Genomic DNA, 20,888 nt, shown 5'->3' with positions numbered 1-20,888 from the left:
ATCCCCTCTCCTACTTCTTAAAACAATTCCAACAGTGAAAGAAGAGGTATAGAGTTCAAGTGTTAGACTGGTATCCTTGAGCAAAAAGCCAAGAAGAACTGAAAGACCATGAGTTCAAGTAATGGCAAAAAATAAAAACTTAAATTTCAACATATTTCCCTGTTCTAATTTCATACATGTGTATAAAAATCTTTTACCACATTCACCCCCACTCAATGCAATTCTCCTACCTATGCCTTCTCCCTATTACTTTTCTGTGATTCCTCTTTATTCTTCCAATTTTTTAGGATATCAAAAGGCATATTTTAAAGCAATCTGTTCTTTCCCCATTGACTGGCAATGTATGTCAAATTTTTCACATACATATGGGTTTATCTCCAAGCTCAATATTCTGTTTCACTGGTCCATTTGTTTATGCAGAAAACCGTAACTACCTTAATTTCAGTACCTTTACTGTAAGTCTTTCCCCCCACCAGGGGAAGGTAGTACCGAGGACTGAGCTAGGCATCATTGTATCTTAATCTAGTTGGTAGGACAAATCTCCCCAACTTACCTTCTTCAAAATGTTTTCTGGGTATATTTCAAATCTGTTGCTTTTCTTTAGAATTCTAAGATGTATTTGTCAAGTTCCTTATTAAACCCTGCTGGATTTCAAATTTATAAATTAACATTCTAGGACATACTGTTTTATCATGTTCTATTGGTTAAAGAACATATATGTATTCAGGTCTCCATTTATAATGCATTCTATAAATATATTGTCTATTTGTTCAGATGTATTCATGAGTAACTAAAATTTTTTATTGTTATAAATAAGAGTACTTTATCCCCATGGTATTCTTTAATTTAATAATTCTGGGGTATAGCAATACCTGTTTTCTGTCTTAATCTCAACAAAATGGCTCTTAACTTGAGCTGTTATTATCTCTAGTAACGTACTGTATATTCTCTGACTTTTAGACAATCTAATCAGTTTCATCACTTCTTTCCCAGTCTTTGTTGTGTGTGTGTGTGTGTGTGTGTGTGTGTGTATTGTTTTGAGGCAGGGCCATGTTACACAGCCAGGACTGGCTGTGAATGCTCCTCCTGTAGTACTGGGATTACAGGCACACCACCATGCGTACCAGAATTTTTTCATTTCCTCCTTTGTAAAATTTATTGGGATGATACTGTTCACTATATTCACTATTTTCAGATCTACTTATTTGTAATCATGTTCTATGTTTCATTTCTAATGACTTGTCATTATTTTTTTCTAATTAGTCTTTTTTGTTTTTATGTTTGTTTTTTGCCAGTTGTGGGGCTTGAACTCAGGGCCTGAGCACTGTCCCGGGCTTCTTGTTTTTGCTCATGGCTAGCACTCTACCACTTGAGCCACAGTGTCACTTCTGGCTTTTTTCTATATATGTGGTGATGAGGAATTGAACCCAGGGCTTCGTGTATACGAGGTGAGCACTTTACCACTAGGCCATATTCCCAGCCCTAATAATCTTTTTTGTTTGTTGCTCTTTTTGGCAGTACTGGAGTTTGAACTCAAACACTGCACTTGAAGGCACTACCACTACCACTTGAGTTATATCCCCAGCCCTTTTAGTTTTAGTTATTTTTGGATGAGTCTTATGCTTCTGCCTGAGAGGGCCTCAAACTACAATCCTCCTATGCCTCCCACACAGCTAAGATCACAGCTTGTTGGCTGAGATGAGTCTTGATAACTTTTCACTAGGGCTGGCCTCAACCTATGACTGCCCTCAATTTCTACCATCTGAGTGACCAGGATTATACACCATTGTGCTGGCCCTTTTAATAGTCTTATTTTATTATTATTGTTATTATCTTTGCCAGTCCTGGGGCTGGACTCAGGGCCTGAGCACTGTCCCTTGCTTCTTTTTGCTCAAGGCTAGCACTCTGCCACTTGAGGCACAGCGCCACTTCTGGCTGTTTTCTACATATGTTGTGCTGGGGAATTGAACCCAGGGTTTCATGTATACAAGGCAAGCACTCTACCACTAGGCCATATTCCCAGCCTTAAAAGTCTTATTTATCTACTGAAATATTCGTTTTTCATTGTTAATATTTTCTGTTGCCTTTTGCCTTTCTATCTCACTAGTTTCTTCTCTTGTTTGTATTATTTCCCTCATTTATTTTGTGGTTTTTTTTTTTAAGAAACTTGAAGTAAATATTTTGTGATTTTTTTTCCATCAGTATTTTTCTCATTTCTAGTCATCTGGTTTTAACTATCATTCTATTTTAAATAATTAAATCATCTGTGATCAGAAAACTGAACTGACATAATATCAGTTCTTTTAATATTTGTTGACCTTATAGAAAAATGTTAAGACCTAGTATGAAAAGTTTAATGTATCATAACGTCCAGATATTTTACAAAAAGTAAGCTGAAAATATCATGTGCCTTGTTTGTTTTTTTATCTCTTTGGCACTAAGGTTTGAAATCAGGGCTTTGTACTCGCTAAGCAGGTGCTAGCTCTACTGTGAATATCCTAAGTGTCTCTATGTACTAATGTGAATGATCCTTATAATACTCTGTTGGCAGGTGGGCATATTATCCCTGTTTACACTTGAGGAAAAAAACAAAGTACAGGAAGTAATTTGCCCAAGGTCACCTATGCTACTAAATGCTGACCATTTTATTACCATGCTTTCCAACTGTATAAAATACAATGTCTCTTTTTTGGATGTCTTTTAAATCTTAATTATAAACTTGACTTTTCAGAACACGTGTTTTTTTGCATCTTTTTCTCTTTTTTTTTTTTTCCCCCTTTGGTACTGGGGATCGAACCCAGGACATTGCACTTGCTAGGCAAGCACTTTACCTACATCCCAGCCCCCTAATTGTTTTTTTCTACTTGTTCTCTGTAAAGGTCAGTTCAAATGTGCTACTATAATTATCAATTCCTTCTTATCGTTACTTTTCAATTCAGATATTTCAAAACTATATAAAGTGCATTCAAGTTCGTTCCTGCTTTATTGAAAAACTGTTTATGAGACAGAGTCCCTCCTTATCTGTTTTCCCTTATCCTACTTACTTCCTTTGAACTTGTTTATATCTGGATTTTGTGGGGGGGGGGGGGTATTTGTTTCCAGTTAGAGGTTAGGAGGTTCATTTTTACCTATTCTCTTACTTTAATATTACCTGTGGTTTCTAAGATGTACTTTTCATAAACAGTATAAAGTTAAGGTTGTTTAAAATCTAATCTGATAATCCAGTTTCCATTTTCTATGATTCCTGGTATGGTATGCTAATATTGATTTATATTCTTGTTCTCTGTTTTTGCTTACCTTTTTTTCCATTGTTTCCTTCCACATTGGTGGACTGATGGACTAGTACCAACTAGTGTTCTACCACTAAGCTAGACCTCTAATATCTGGCTTTCTTTTAATTATTAACATTGTCAATGTTCCCTTAGTATCTCCTCTGTTGTGTCTTTATGGCCAGCAAACTAAGCTATATGATAGCTATATCATCTCTCAAAGATCACATCTGAGGGTGGCAACAGAAAACAAAGTCAAATTTGCAGTTTGTTTTCATAAACAGGAAAATTAATGAAACTGAATCTTATATTGATAAGAACATGAATATTAACTTTGAAACAAAGTAGCCACTTATGATAAGGCATCATTATTATAATTAAAATATCTATATGGGCAAAATTATCTTACTGCAGTTATTTCTAAATTTTAAATAAGTTATAAGAAATAATCTGGTTTTCTTCTTTTCTTTTTTCTATATTACAAATGCATAGTCTAAATGAGCTTTCCTCCCTTAGTGACTGTAATTTTGTTGCAAGCATTAGGGTAGATAGGAGTGTTTCACAACCTTTGAGGCTTCCAGCTCTTTAATTTTGTCTTCAGCCTCTGTCAGTTTATCTTTCAAAGCTGCAATTTCCTTCTCCATAGGCATCACAACAGACCGAAGTTTCTCAGCATCCTCTTGGGCCTATGGTTAAAAAGAGTTAAATGATACAACTCATATATTGCACTTCCAAGAAGCTCAGACCAATCAATTTGCTAAAAATTAAATGTAACAAATAACAGCACTAGGGTCTTTATCTTATAATCCCTCACAAGTGAATCAAGTTTAACTGTTAAATGGTGCATTACTAGGAAAATAAAATCATTAAAACTTTCCCCCAATTTTTTAATTTAGAATTTTTGAGTGAATACAGAAATTAATTCAATGTAACCAACTTGAGTTCCTTTTAATGTCTTGAAGATTTTTAAATCAGTATTACATTAGTTATACAAGAGAGGTTATTGGGGCTGGGAATGTGGCCTAGTGGCAAGAGTGCTTGCTTCATATATACATAAAACCTTGGGTTCAAATCCTCAGCACCACAGATAGAGAAAAGGCCAGAAGTGACTCAAGTGGCAGAATGCTAGCCTTGAGCAAAAAGAAGCCAGGGACAGTGCTCAGGCCCTGAGTTCGAGGCCCAGAACTGGCAAAAAAAAAAAAAGAGTGGTTATTATGATACTTTCATGCATGCATATGACATATCCCATCAACTCATCCTTGATTTCTTAAGTAACTGAGCAATTGAGTTAGAAAAATCTCATATATAAAAACTAGTCTCACCCTGCTAATGAAAATTAGCCTTAAACATTGAATGTAAATGAGCTCAAACTTACCATAAATTGTTCACCATAGAGAAAATACCACCTATGCCCAGACATGAAGGGAATTTTTTTCCTCAAAATACATAAAACAGGAATTCAGATTCAATTTGTTTCAGGTCCTTACCAAGTCACCATTTTCTATGAATTAAGTACTACATGGAAAAAATGTGTTAGTTTAAAATATCTTCACAGACATGACTTGTTTGGGAAGCTTATAGAGGTCACTTGACAAAAACCAAAAAACCAAAAAACAAGAGAGAGGAAGCAGAGGATTTATCAAGTTATTTATTAATACAAATATGAGATTACAATTCCAAATGTTGGATGTTTCTTTTTTAAATGACAGAACAATCGCAGATATGGTTGCACATGCCTATAATCCTAACACTCAGAAAGCTGAGTCAGGAAGATTTTTAGCTTGAAGACAGCCTAGGCTACATATTAAGTTCCAGGCTAGGATGAGCTAAAAAAAAAATACCTGATCACAAACAAACAAAAAAACCCAATAAATTTAAAATGCCAGAAGGGTCATTAAAAGCAAAAAAATTCTGAGAAACTGCTACATCTAAAAGGAGCCTATAAATCATTCATTGTATGACTAAATACAATGTGGTGTCTTGGATGCAATTCTTGAAGTAAGGAACATTAGGTGAAAACTAATGCAATCTGAATACACCTTTAGTTAATAATAATAAATTAGCATTTGTTTATTTTTTTTTCTGAGACCAGAACTCAAACTCAGGATCTGATGCTTTTGCTCATTAGCTGGCACTCTACCACTTGAGCCACACGTCCAACCTAGTATTCATTTCTTAATGTGATAAATGCATTATGTTACTGTAAGATATTAATAAGAAAAACTGGTTAGATTAGGGATTCTACTATCTTCATAATTTTTCCATTAATCAAACCAGTCTAAAATCTTGGCACTAGTGGCTCACATATGTCATATGAATCCTAGCTACTCAGGAGGCTGAGATCTGAGGATTACAGTTCAAAGCCAATCTGAGCAAGAAAGACTCTTATCTCCAAATAAACATTGAAAACGCCAAATGTGGAGCTGTGGCTCAACTGGTAGAGAATTAGCCTTGAGCACAAAATTCAGGGACAGTTCCAGGCTCCAAGTTCGAGTTCAAGCCCCAAGACCAACACTATATATATGATTTTTAAAGTACATGTGCACTAAATCAGTGAAATAGTATAATTCATATGAACAAACTGATCTAAAGACTCTAGGTTTTCTCAAAGTAAATGTCTCATTCAGTTTCACTGTGTTCAGGCATTGTGTGTTATTATATTCAAGTACTGATATATGAAAGATTTGTCACATAGGAGCCAAGGTAGGCTGAGAAAACAAAAAAAAAAAACTGTTCTAAAACACTGGTTTACACACAGTCATCCAACAATTGCATTGACTCAACAAACAGTTATTGAGCATCCATGTGCTATATTCTTCTGTACATCTTTAGGATATACAAAAAAAGAAAAGATTCTGGGCCTGGGTGGGGTTCCAACAGTAAAGCACCTCAATTCCCAGTACTGTACTGTGGACAGAGGGGTCCACTCTCACAAAGTTTACATTTTAGCAGAGAGAATGTCAGAAAACAAATTATCACAGTAAAAGGTGAAGTCTTGATTTATAATGAAAAATGGTAGAGAAAAAAGGGAGCAGGACACAGGAAATCAGGAGAGACATGAAAATTAGGGGGGAAGATGATCAGGGTACAAATGGTAAACAGAGTAGTCAGAATAGCTTCCTGAAGAGGTGACTCACCTCCAAGATTGGAAAAAGATTAGGGAGTTTGTCTAGGGAAAGAACATCAGATTATCTATCTTTTATATCTGTATACTAATAATTCCCTCCAAGAGAAAACATAAGCCACAACAATGATGAAGTACTTTAGGTCTAGATTCAAATATTTCTATAGAAGAACATATTCTTTCATACCTTTTTCATTTCATTTTCTAAATTTTCTTCCTCTTGTCCTTCAGACAGTCGTCTTCGTAAGTCAGCTATTTCCCGATCTGCGGACTCTCGGTATTGTGCCCATTGTGCTCTCTCCTGCTCCAGCCTAAGGTGAAACTGGTGCTCATAGTCTCGAACTGTTTCTAAAAAACAGTAGGGGGAATACCTGGCATATTAAGTTTTTCTAAGTTATATAAAGAGCTTATGCCAAATTTCTGGAAAACTTCTAATTCACTATTTAAAAAAAGAGCAATTATAGCATTTAGTTGCTGACAAATTACATCATCATCCTTAATTTTCATAATAAACCTGTGCCATATATTATTTTACAGATAAGAAACTGTAGAAAAGTGTAAAAGTTTGGTCATTGCTTCATAATCAGCAAAAAGCAGAGCTTGAACTCAAACTGAAGACCAACCCCAAAATCTATGTTCGTACACAAAACACTATGGCTCTCAATACAAATACATATCACACTATCTAACTACCTGAAATGAGGAAAGAGCTCTTGTCTCTGCAATATTTTACCAAAATACCAAAATTCTAAATCAAGACAAACTCTATAAAGTATTTGTAAAAGGGCTTTATCTTTGCTTTCAGTACTGGAAACTGAACTCAGGGCCACACCTCCAGACCTATCTTTAAAATTATCTTAAGCCTGGTGCTAGTGGCTCATGCTTATAATCCTAGCTACTCAAGAGGCTGAGATCTGAGGATTGTGGTTCAAAGCCAACCCTGGCAGGAAAAGTCCACAAGACTACCAGAAAACCAGGAAGTGGTGGAGCACTAGCTTTGAGCAAAAAAAACTCAGGAACAGTGCCCAGGCCCTAAGTTCAAGCTCCAGGACCAGCACAAAAATAAATATCTTAAATTAAATGTAACAGACACTGTTGATGGCCCATTAATTTCCACTCTTATTCTTTATTAACAAGACACTAACTTGTTTAGGACATCAATGTTCCCAATTTAAGAGCCTGGATTAGCTCAGTAGTAGACTACTTGCCTAGTTTGCCTGAGATTCACAAAAATAATATATAAAAATAAAAACATTTTGTTTCCCTTTAGTATGGGCCTTATAACCACACACCTGAGGGGACATGTGCTGGAAATTCATTTTTTAAAAAGCAAACCTTTAACTTTAGCCTTTCTGATGTTGACTAGAGAAGTAGCAGCCATTTTTCTGGTATGAAGCAAAAATGAAGTTGAATTCTACATGTAAGGATAAAGAAAAAGATGGCTCGAAAAGCTTGGAATGCTAGTGATACCATGGAACCCTTACAACCAGTCCTATGTTACCTACAGCTAGATTTCTTGTTCTGTAGGAAAAATCAACTCCTGTTTGTGTAAACTGCTAGTCAAGTAGGTTACACAAGGCCTACAGTGATCCTTAATGTGGTAACTAGACATAACTAGGGCTGGCCTTACCTATCTTCTCACCAAGAGCCCTATGGCCCAAAACTAACACTCAAATGCAAAGACTGAGGCAGGGGAGTCAACATTATTTCACATTTGTAGTGTTAACCAGTTCCAGGATCCCAAATTCAGGGGACACTTCATTTTGTCACTATCGTCTTAGAAATATAAGAAGTAATTAAGTATTAGTTCCAAAAGGAGGTAAGAGACTTTTAGACTAGTACACTTTCTCAAGCCAAGGGGCATATGCTAGCAGCCCAGAAAGCCCATTCAAATTCACAGGCCATTCTTCCACATCTATCTCACATATAAAAGTTGGAGTAGCATAGCAACAATAAATAGAACAATGGTTAACCTGTTGCATGTTACATGTTAATAATCCCTTCAATCCTTTTCATGGCAGCCATATCCAGTTCAGCACACTCCCTGTGCCCACATAGCTTTGTTCACTGATATAACATGTATGATCTCCATACAAACATCCACTTTTAAACCTTGGATTAAATCTTACAACCAATCTTAAATTTTACTCATTTGATGCATTGTCTCTCTAATCCATCATAGCTCTCCTTAAGTCTGTTAATGATACAGGTGCTTACACCCATTTGCAATATCACTAACTCTTCTTTAATCTGACAGAAAACCTTGAAGATGATAGTACATAAAACTACAAATAAACTCAGAATATATGTGGTGACCATTTGAAACTCAGCTGTTTCAGAACATCACAAAACTGATTGATCTTTCTCTTTACCTTTCATAACAGCCTGAAGTGAAGCAACTTCTTCTCTCCACTGCCTTTTCACTTCATCTATGGCTTCCTGCTTAGTATTTTCAGACACTGTGGCAATAGCCTTAATATTCTCCATCTCTGCCTGAGCTTCCCATAGTTGTGTCCGAAGGTGCCCCAAGTCATCCTGCGCAGCTTGTAACACTGCATTTTGTCTCTTCAGATCCTCTGGAAAAAAAAGTCAACGATTTCCTATTAATGAAAGGTTCACTTTAACAGACTAAAAATCTAATATAACTTAGATTTTCAATGTTAGAGCATAACACCATTTTAAATAAAATGATTCAGTTACTGCAGTGCTGGGGATGAACCCAGGGCTACTTCCTAAGCAAGTACTCTACCATTTGAGCCATACCCCTAGTCCATTTAAAATTTTTTTCTGAAATGGGATCTCAATAGTTTTGCCAAATCTGGCCTTAGAACGTGCAACCTTCATGCTTCTCTCTGCCTCCTAAGTGGCTGGGCTTACAGGTGTGGGCCAAATTAGTAGAGGATTGAACTTAAGGTTTGCTGGGTGTCCCAAATCTATTGTTAACTAGGTAATGACACAGTGCACAAACTCATTGTTTTAGAGCTGTATTTAGGCTCATCCACCATGAGTTTTGTCAAATTAACTTTTCTGAGCTTAATACACACATCTGCAAAGGGAGAAGATTAAAAATGACCACTTCAACAGGGATTTTGTAATGATAAAATAATGTATTGGAGGCTCATGCCTGTAATCCTAGCTACTCAGGAGGCTGAGACCTGAGGATCACAGTTCAAATCCAGCCCAGGCAGGAAAGTCTATGAAACTCTTATCTCCAATTAATCACAGAAAAAGCCAAAGTGGTACTGTGGCTCAAGTAGTAAGAAGGGTGCTAGCCTTCAGCAAAAGGAGCTTAGGGACAGCACCCAGGCCTAGATTTCAAGGCCCAGGGACTGGCAAAAAATAAATTAATGATGATAATAATGATGACTTATTGGAAATACATCAGTACAGTATCTTCCACAAAATAAACCTTCAAGAAATATTTCACAGGGGGAGAAGGGAATGAGGGAGGAGGTAACAAACAGTACAAGAAATGTATCCAATGCCTAACGTATGAAACTGTAACCTCTCTGTACATCAGTTTGACAATAAAAATTTTTTTAATTAATAAAAAAAGAAACAAAGAAAGAAATATTTCACAGAAAAAAGAAAGCCAAAAGTGCTACATCCAGGTTTGTTTTAAGTTAGGATTAATTTCACAGCTCCCCCTTACCATCTCTTACATACTAGATTGATCTAATATTATTGCATGATTAAAGCCTATTTAGGGCAGATATGTGTTCACACTAAGTTCTGAAAAAGGTGAACCTATCACCAATACATAGGAATGTGCCTGTTTTCCCATCCTTACCAACAGTCACTATTCTCCATTAAAAAAAAATTCTTGTGAACACCTTGAAAGTAAGGGAGTCATACTTTATTTTTAGTGCCAATACTGGATCTTGAACTCAAGATCTGGGTGCTGGCTCCTGAGTTTTTGTGCTCAAGGCTAGTATTCTACCACTCGAGCCATAATTCCACTTCAGGTTTTGCTAGTTAATTTGAGACAGAGTCTTACAGACTTTCCTGCTGGGCAGGCTTCAAATCATGAACCTTAGATCTCAGACTCTTGAATAGCTAGCTAAGGATTACAGGCATAAGGCACTAGTACCCAGCTAAGGGGATCATCTTTTTAATCTACATTTTACTACTAGTAGAGTTTTACTATTTTTTTGTTCATTTGTTATTGATCAGAATTTCTCCTTTGATGATATGCTTTATCTTTTTGTTTTCATTTTTTCTTTTTATTTTGTTTTAAGATAGGTCTCCCATTATGTAGCCCAGACTGTCCTTAAACTTGTAATTCTTCTGCAACACCCCTCAAAGTGCAAAGATTTACAAGCATGCAAGGCACTACCCAGATTATCTGTGATTCTAATGAACTGTTTTTTTTTTTATATGGAAGAACATTTTGCATGCCTGAATATTAAATGTTTTTTCTCCAAAAATTTTTCAATACACTACTGTCTCATCTTTATTTTAATGTCTTAATTTATATACATTTAATGTATCTTAATTTAAAGATATATTTAATGACATCTTCATTTTTATATTTTTAAGTATTTAAAAGTTTTAAGAGATATAAAGAAAAGTCATCAACATCCTTTGCCGAATATGAAAACTAAACAAAATGGCCCCTGAAAACAAACTGATTTTAAAATTAAAATTCAGTACTAACTTTACAACTTTAAGGAAATCACAAGCCTCAGCTTTCTAAGAGTGACAATTTTTTTTTTGCAAAATATGTCTAACCACTAGTAAAAATTAAACAGTATCAAAGAGCTCTGAAAAGTTGTGAGGACATTCACTGTTATTAAACACTTGAGAAGGCTTGATGTGGTGGTGCACACTTGTAATCCCAGTTAGTCAGGAAGCAAAAATCAGCAGGAGAGTGGCTGGAGCGCCATCCATCAGGACAGAAAGTTAGACTCCTTTTCAACGAACAGCAGGATAAGGTGGTCCACACTGTAATCCCAGCCACAAGGAGGAGGATGGCTGGCAAGTACTAGCCAAAACCATGAGGCTCTATTAAAAAATAAACCAAAATAAAGAGTCATGGCTCAAGCATAGCAAGCTTGAGGCTCTGAGTACAAATTCCAGCATCACCAAAATTTCATGAATTAAAACCTAGTCCCAGGAATTAAAAGGGAGAATAACTTTGTATTAAATTCTGGGTAGGGCCACTTAAGAAACTATGACTCTCTCAACATCAGTTTGACATCTTTTCTTTATCACTATTACAATATTTCGAGGGCTGGGAATGTGGCTTAGCAGTAGTATGCTTGCCTAGCATGCATGAAGCCCTGGGTTCGATTCCTCAGCACCACATAAACATTAAAAGCCAGAGTGGCACTGTGGTTCAAGTGGTAGAGTACTAGCCTTGAGCAAAAAGAAGCCAGAGATAGTGCTCAGGTCCTGAGTCCAAGCCCTGGCCAAAAAAATAAATAAATATATATATATATATATTTCAAAATTCTAAGTCAGAGATACAAGAACATTAGCTGCAGAACATAGATGCCTAAGAAATAGTGGTAGCCGTATATCTGGGACTAAATACAGAAATCTGTGAAACCACGAAAAGGGAGAGGGGGAGGAGGGAGAGGAGGAAAGGAAAAAGGCAGAGAGAGGAGGAAGGGAGAGAGGGGGAAGGGGAGAAAGAGAGAGAGAATATTATACTTAAGTGTTAAAATGTGAAGAAAAGGGCTGGGGATATGGCCTAGTGGCAAGAGTGCCTGCCTCATATACATGAGGCCCTGGGTTCGATTCCCCAGCACCACATATACAGAAAATGGCCAGAAGTGGCACTGTGGCTCAAGTGGCAGAGTGCTAGCCTTGAGCAAAAAGAAGCCAGGGACAGTATTCAGGCCCTGAGTCCAAGCCCCAGGACTGGCAAAAAAAAAAAAAAAAAAAAAGTGAAGAAAAAACATTATTTCTAAGAATGCTTTTTTCATAATTGCAAATACTGTATTCCCACAGTATTCACCCCTCTTCATCTTCTCCATATTTCTGAAGTATTTTATTCATTTGTACAAACTACAAGTTTATTAAGGCTCAAGCTTATATACTTAACACCTCATGCTTATAATCCCTATTAGTTTTAATTATCAAACACACTCAAAGTATGAACAAAGATCTATTATGTATTTTCTACCCAAACTCACCATTTTTTAAGATTGTGCCACATTCATTTAAACTATCCTTTCTCTTGGCTACAGCATTCTCTCCCAAGGGCTGGGAATGTGGCTTAGTGGCAGAGTGCTTGCTTAGCATGCATGAAGCCCTAGGTTCAATACCACATAAACAGAAAAAGGCACAAGTGGCATTGTAGCTCAAGTGGTATAGTACTAGCCTTGAGCACAGAGAGGCTCAGGGGCAGAGGCTAGGCCCTGAGTTCAAGCCCAATTATTGGTCAAAAAAAAAAAAGACTCAAGTCCAAAAAATATTACATAATCTCACACATTACATATACTCCTATAAACACCATACTAATATCACATATAAAAATAATTAACAATCTGGGTGCAGTGGCTCAAGCCTGTAGTCCTATCTAGGTAGCTGAGATCTGTGAAGCCAATCTCAACAGGAATGTCTGAAAGACTCCAATTAGATCAAGATTGGAGGTGTGGCTCAAGTGGTAGAGCATCAGCTGTGAGCACAAAGGTCAAGCTAGAGTCCAAAGCCTTGAGTTTAAGCATCCATACTAGTAAAAATAAATAAATAACTTGCTTGATGCAATCTATGTTCAATCTATAGTAAAGTTTCTCCAATTAAACAAAATCTCCGCAAATATGTTTAAATTCCAATCAGAGCAAGGCTGGCATTTCATTTGTTCAGGAAGGATGATGTATGTGTACCACCATGCCCAGTTTTTTATTGGTTGAGACAGTATCTCCCCAACTTTTTGCCCAAGCTGACTTGGGCATAATTTTCTAGATCGCTACTTTGCAAGTAGCTAGGATTACAGGTGTGACTCACCAAATGTGTGTGTTGTTTTTTGTTGTTTTGGGTTTTGTTTAGTGTTTTGTTATTGTTGTTTGGGGTCCTGGTACTGGAACTAGAACTCAGAGCCTCTTGCTCTCACTTAGCTTTTTCACTCAAGGATGGCACTCTACCACTTGAGCCAAACCTCTACTTCTGGCTTTTTTGCTGGTTAACTGGAGGGAAGTCTCAAAGACTTTTCTGCCTGGTGGATCATCAGATCTCAGCTTACTGAGCAGTAGGGTTACAGGTGTGATCCATTATCCCCTGATTCTTTAAATTTTAATAAAGTGTACATTTTTGTTTCTTTTATGTATTATACCCTTTGGTTGTATATCGTCCAGAACATTGATGAAAGTGAACTAAGCAACTCAAGGGCAGTGTTGGGAGGAAGGAAATGAAAGAGAAAGAGGGAACAGATGCTATTAAACAAAAGGAAAGAAATGTATATATCACCCAATCTGGAAGTTCACAGAATTCATAAGCTTTGTAGATTAGAATGATGATTTTCATCACTGTGAAGGTTAAAATGTGTACTGTGAAATATATTTAGTTACTTAATCTCAATTTTTAAAAAAAGTCAGACAGGCACGCCTATAATCCTAGTTACTCAGGAGGCTGAGATCTGAAGATCACAGTTCAAACCCAACACAAGCAGGAAAGCCTGTGAGACTCTTATCTCCAATTAACCACCAGAAAACCAGAAGTGGTGTTGTGGCTCAAGGCTAGCCTTGAGCTGAAGGGCTCAGGGACAGTGCCTAGGCCCAGAGTACAAGCCCCATGACCAACCCTCACCTCCACCCCCATCCCGACCCCCACCTCCTCCAGAGCAAAACAAAAAAAAATTTAAAGTCATTCAGGTTTTCTTCTGTGTTATCTTCAATGAGATTTATATTTCTTTTTTAATTTTTTTTTTTTTTTGGCCAGTCCTGGGCCTTGGACTCAGGGCCTGAGCACTGTCCCTGGCTTCTTCCCGCTCAAGGCTAGCACTCTGCCACTTGAGCCACAGCGCCGCTTCTTGGCCGTTTTCTGTATATGTGGTGCTGGGGAATCGAACCTAGGGCCTCGTGTATCCGAGGCAGGCACTCTTGCCACTAGGCTATATCCCCAGCCCCCTCATATTTCTAAACGTTATATTTAAGCCTTTTATCCACTGTTGATCTCTGTGAAAGGTATAAGATTTCTAACTAGATTTACTGTTTTGCAAGTGAGTGTCTAGTTTTTCAGGCACCATTTGTTGAAAAACTTTCTCCAAAAATTTCCTTGCTAACAACCTGGACATGAATTTGGACTTGAAGATACACTGTTGGCTTCTGGACTGGATTTCTTGGTCGTTTCGTTTCTTCCTTTTGCATCAGGAGAAAGAATAGTTTTTATGTTTCACTTTAAGTCTTGGATCCCTTGGAACAAAAACTCTCACTGATTTGGATTTTAGAAATACTCACTTGGGTATTTCAGTGGAATGGCTGCTCAGAGAAGCTGGATCAGTCCTTGCTATAGAAGGGGAGGCACCGAGGGTCCACAGCCACAAGCATGTTCTTGGGCCATATGGGTGGAAAAGTAACTTCAACTGACCCTTGTTTGCAATAAACTGAGTCAAAAAAATTTTCCTTGCTTCCTTTTCAAACATCCATTGACTTTATTTAATTAGTCTATTTCTGAACTGTCTGTTTTATTGATGGATTGTGTCTTTCCTTTCACTAATACCACACTATCTTTATTAGCAGAGCTTTATATAAAACCTTATGGTCAGGTTATGTCATTCCTCAGACATTGTTGTTCTCCCTCAATAGTACTGAGGTAGCTACAACAGATCTTTTGCCTTGATAAATAAGCTTTTCAGTCTGTCACTCTCTATAAAATACTTTCTGGGATTTTGACTGGGATTGTCCTGAATCTACAGATGAGGTTGTAATGAACTGACATCTTAACCATATTGAGTATTCTTACCCATGAACACAGCATTTTGCTCCACTTATTTACTTCTTAATTTCTTTTACCGTGATTATATAGTTTCCTCCATATAGACACGCATCCCTCTTCAATGTGTTGCATGCCCATGTAAATGGTAGTGTTTTTTCTTTCAAATTTCATTTGTTCATTCTGGTTTACAAGAAATCAACTGGTCTTTTATTTTTTTATTTTTATTTTTTTGCCAATCCTGGGGCTTGGACTCAGGGCCTGAGCACTGTCCCTGGCTTCTTTCTTCTCAAGGCTAGCACTCTGCCACTTGAGCCACAGCGCCACTTCTGGCCATTTTCTGTATATGTGGTGCTGGGGAATTGAACCCAGGGCCTCATGTATAGGAGGCAAGCACTCTTGCCACTAGGCCATATCCCCAGCCCCTCAACTGGTCTTTTGTAAAATAACCTTATGGTATGTAATAACCTTTTTGTACAATAACTTTAACACAGGAGGTAAGCCTTTCTTTTCTATTTTGTTTTCTTTTTTTTCTAAAGAAAATCATGTTATCTGTGAAAAACTACAATTTTATTCTGCTTTTCAGATCAGTAAGACTTTTCTTTTTCTTACTTCATATTAGCTAGGACTATTTTGGAAATTAATGGAAAGGCACTTGCCTTGATCTTCGTAGGAAAGCTTCAAGTTTGTTATTATTAGGATTAAGATGTTAAACCAGGTGCTGGTGGCTCATGCCTGTAATCCTAGCTACTCAGGAGGCCCGAGATCCAAGGATCAAGGTTCAAAGCCAGCTGGGATCTCCAATTAATCACCAGAAAACTGGAAGTGGCACTGTGGCTCAAAGTGGTAGAGTGGTAGAGCACTAACCTTGAGCAAAAAGATCTCAGGGTCAGCACCCAGGCCCAGAGTTCAAATCCCACTACCAGGAGGGGGGAAAAAGTTATTATAAGTCTTATGTATACTAGTACCTTTACATCCCTAACTCCCTAGGTTTTCTATTCTTGTTTTTACCAGTAACAAGATTTGAGCTCAAGGCCCCATGCTCTTAGCTCATGGCTAGTGCTCTAGTACTTGAGTTATACCTCCAGTCCTGGTTAATTGGAGACAGCCTCTCTTGGATTTTTCTGCCTGAGCTGGCTTCTAACTGTAGTCATTAGATCTCAGCCTCCTGAATAGCTAAGAGTACAAAGTGAGCCACCTTGGGCTGGGAATATGGCCTAGTGGCAAGAGCACTTGCCTCCTACACATGAAGCTCTCAGTTCGATTCCCCAGCACCACAAATATGGAAAACGGCCAGAAGGGGCGCTGTGGCTCAGGTGGCAGAGTGCTAGCCTTGAGCTGGAAGAAGCCAGGGACAGTGCTCAGGCCCTGAGTCCAAGGCCCAGGACTGGCAAAAAAAAAAAAAACAACAACAACAAAGTGAGCCACCTGTGCTTGGCTAGTTTCTTGAGTTGTTGTTGTTGGCTTTTTGTTTTTTTTTAATCATAATTAGGTAATGCATTCTATGAAAATATGCTCTTCCACCTTCAATATGATCACTTGAGCTCCATCTTTAGCCTACCATATATTGCATATTATTTAGTAATGATATGTCATTTTTATATATTGTTGGATTGTATTTGCTAATATCTTAAAACTTCTGTATCTATGTTTATGCAAGAAAAATCTACAATTATCTCTTGTTTTTTATTAGTTTTGATGTAGGACCATGCTGGCCTTACTGAATGAGTTATGAGGTATTCATTCTATTTCTACCTTCTGAAAGTGTGTAGAGAATTGGCACAATTTTTTTCTCATATATCATAAAACGTATCTATTTAAAGCATGTAATTCAATGGTTTTGGGTGACATTGATCAAGATGTACTGTATTCATAAACTGACATGTTAAACTGAAACTCCTTTGTGTAACTACTTAAATAAAAAATTTTAATAATTCAATGGCCCTTACTATAGTCACAGTCTTGTGTAACCATCAAAATAGACATTAGAACATTTTCATCACTATAACAACCCTATTGCCTTTATTTACCATCCTACACCTCAGGCTACCAATTCTAACAAACAGCCTACTTACTTTTATCTCTATGCAATAGTCATGCTGGGTATTTCATTTAAATCAATATAATATGTGGACTTTTGTAACTGGTTTTGTTCACTTGGCATGTTTTCAAGGTTTACCCATCTTGTAGAGTACGTTTATTCCATTCCTTTGTAGGAAATTGTGTATCTTCTTTGGAAAAATATCTATGCAAATTCATTGCTCATTTTTAGTTGGATAATCTTTTTTTCATTATTGAGATATTTTTGTGTGCATCGCAGTCCTAGAGAGTGGATTCATGGCTTAGACAGTGTACTTAAGCTTGAACTCTACCACTTGAGCCACAGCTCCACTTCTGGCTTTTATTTTTTAGGTATTTAATTAGAGATAAGAATATCATGGCTGGCTCTGAACTGCAATCCTCAGATTTCAGCCTTCTGAGCAGCTAGGATTACAGGCTTGTGCCACCAGCACCCAGCTTGTTACTGAGTTTTAAATAATTTATGTAACCTAGAAAAGGTCCTTTATATTTACAAGGTTGTCCCTTTCTACAGACTGTCTTTTCACTTTCATGATGATGTGCATAATTTATTTATTTATTTATTTATTTTTGCCAGTCCTGGGGCTTGGACTCAGGGCCTGAGCACTGTCCCTGGCTTCTTTTTGTGCAAGGCTATAGCACTCTGCCTCTTGAGCCACAGCGCCACTTCTGGCCATTTTCTATATATGTGGTGCTGAGGAATTGAACCCAGGGCTTCATGTATATGAGGCAAGCAATCTTGCCACTAGGCCATATTCCCAGCCCCATAATTTTTGTTTTTGTTTGCTGCTCCTGGGGCTTGAACTAAAGGCCCAGGTGCTATTCCTGGGCCTCTTTGTGCTCAAGGCTAAGGCTCTTGAGCCACAGCAGCTTCCCCGCCACCCCCGCCCCCAGTCCTGAGCTCAGGATCTTGAGCACTGTCCCTGGCTTCTTTTTGCTAAAGGCTAGTGCTCTACCACTTGAGCCACAGCACCACTTCTGGCTTTTTCTGTTTATGTGGTGCTAAGGAATGGAACCCAAGGCTTCATGCATGCTAGGCAAGCACTCTACCACTAAGCCACGTTCCCAGCCCCAATCTTCATAATTTTTATGAAGGCTGACTTATGTATTTTTCTGTGATTGCTCTGACTTTTAGTGTCATATCAGAAAAAACATTGACTAAGTGTTTATATTTTGCCTTTCGCATCTAAGTCTTAACACAGTTTGTGTAGATAGGAATTCAACTTCATTCTTTGCATACAGATAGCCAAATATTAGTACAAATTGCTTAAAAGAGGGTCTTCCCACTGAATTGTTTTGGCACTTAACAGAAAAACAATTAATGATAAATGTATTTATTTACAGATTCTCAATTCTATTCCACTGACCTGTCTTTATGACATTACCACATTGTTTTGACTAGTGTCCTTTGTAGTAAGTTTTGAAATCAAGAATTCTAGGGCTGGGGATATAGCCTAGTGGCAAGAGTGCCTGCCTCGGATACACGAGGCCCTAGGTTCAATTCCCCAGCACCACATATACAGAAAACGGCCAGAAGCGGCGCTGTGGCTCAAGTGGCAGAGTGCTAGCCTTGAGCGGGAAGAAGCCAGGGACAGTGCTCAGGCCCTGAGTCCAAGGCCCAGGACTGGCCAAAAAAAAAAAAGAATTCTAGGTCACATACACATACACATGTTCTCTCTCTCTCACTCTCTCTCGCTCACTCTTACACACACACACACACACACACACACACACACACACACATACACACCCCACCCCACCCCCAAGTCTGAGTCCTTTGTCCCAGGAAAAAGTTTTCCAGCTTTTCCTTTTTTTTTCTGAGACTGTTCAAACTATTCTAGTTCTCTAGTATAAATTTTAGGATCAATTTGTCAATTTCTACAAAGAAACCAACTGAGATATTGAGGCACTACACTGCATTTATAGGTTAATTCTAGGAATAATACCTCCAGTTTTCTGACCCATGAACACAAGATGCTATTTCCTCAGATCTCTTTTCATTTCTTTTAACAGTGTTTTGACATTTTCAGAGTACATCTTGAATTTATTTGGTTAAATTTACTTTTAAGTATATTATTCATTTTGAGGCTATTGGAAATTGTGTGTGTGTGTGTCTCCCTCTCTCCCTCCCCCCTCCATCTCTCTTTCTCTCTCTCTCTCTGTCTCTCTCTCTCCCTTTCTCCCTTTCTCCCTCCTTCTCTCTCTCCTTTTCTTGCCAGTACTGGGGCTTGAACACAGGGCCTGGGTGCTGTCCCTAAGCCTCTTTGTACTCAAGGTTAGCGCTGTATCATTTGAGCCCAACACCACTTCTGGCTTTTCTGAGTAGTTTATGGGAGATAAGTATCATGATTTTCTGTCCTGGTTGGCTTCAAACAGTGATCCTCAGATCTTAGCCTTCTGAGAAGCTAAGCACCAGCTAGAATTGTTTAAATTTCACTTTTAGATGTTCATTGCAAGTATATAAGAAATACAACTGATTTCTATATATTATTCTTCTATCCTGAATCTTGCTGAACTCAAATTTTTTTTAGTAAATTTCCTTGAATATTCTGTTTTTAAAAATGAGGTAGCTGGGCACAGGTAACTCATGCCTATATTCCTAGCTACTCAGGAGGCTGAGAGCAGATATCACAGTTCAGGAAGAAAAAGGTTTTGGACCCTATCTCAAAAATAAACAGCTAAAATGGCTGGGAATATGGCTTAGTGGCAAGAGTGCTTGCCTCGTATATATGAAGCCCAGGGTTCGATTCCTCAGCACCACATATATAGAAAAGGCCAGAAGTGGCACTGTGGCTCAAGTGGCAGAGTGCTAATCTTGAGCAAAAAGAAGACAGGGACAGTGCTCAGGCCCTGAGTCCAAGCCCCAGGACTGGCAAAATAAATACATACATACATACATAAATAAATGATTAGTGATGTCAGTATAGAATAATAAGTAGTTTTAGGGCTGGGGATATGGCCTAGTGGCAAGAGCATTTGCCTCGTATACTTGAAGCCCTGGGTTCGATTCCCCAGCACCACATATACAGAAAATGGCCAGAAGTGGCGCTGTGACTCCAGTGGCAGAGTGCTAGCCTTGAGCAAAAAGAAGCCAGGGAGAGTGCTCAGGCCCTGAGTCCAAGCCCAGGACTGGCAAAAAAAAAAAGGAATAAGCAGTTTTACTTCTTAATTCTTCCTTCCAATCTGATTCCTTCTGTTTGTTTCTTTTTCTTCATTTCCTTCTCCTCACCCCATCCTTTGGCTAATTCCAATGCTGAATAGAAAAGAAGGCATCATTTTCCCATTTCAGATTTTAGAGAGAAAGTTCTCGGTCCTTAAAAATTAAAAGTGAGGGGCTGGGAATATGGCCTAGTGGCAAGAGTGCTTGCCTCATATATATGAGGCCCTGGGTTCGATTCCTCAGCACCACATATACAGAAAATGGCCAGAAGTGGCGCTGTGGCTCAAGTGGCAGAGTGCTAGCCTTGAGCAAAAAAAAAGAAGCCAGGGACAGTGCTCAGGCCCTGAGTTCATGGCCTAGGACTGGCCAAAAACAAAAC

General features: G+C 38.1%; 1 protein-coding gene across 3 annotated transcripts in view; it reads right to left on the bottom strand.

Moving 5' to 3' along the window:
• Positions 1 to 20,888, bottom strand: part of Rabep1 (rabaptin, RAB GTPase binding effector protein 1) — a 107,906-nt gene that overhangs the window by 44,722 nt on the left and 42,296 nt on the right. For all 3 annotated transcript variants that reach the window (XM_048366248.1, XM_048366250.1, XM_048366249.1), the window contains exons 3-5: positions 8,766 to 8,969; positions 6,581 to 6,741; positions 3,836 to 3,955 (exon numbers count right to left, since the gene is read on the bottom strand). In XM_048366248.1, the coding sequence (XP_048222205.1) occupies positions 3,836 to 3,955; positions 6,581 to 6,741; positions 8,766 to 8,969 (485 nt within the window). The remainder of the gene's footprint in view (positions 1 to 3,835; positions 3,956 to 6,580; positions 6,742 to 8,765; positions 8,970 to 20,888) is intronic.

This window comes from Perognathus longimembris, chromosome 17 (genome assembly GCF_023159225.1).
Source record: "Perognathus longimembris pacificus isolate PPM17 chromosome 17, ASM2315922v1, whole genome shotgun sequence".
NCBI lineage: Eukaryota > Metazoa > Chordata > Mammalia > Rodentia > Heteromyidae > Perognathus > Perognathus longimembris.
Note: the sequence above shows the minus strand (reverse complement) of the source record. Positions and strands in the feature narration are given on the sequence as shown.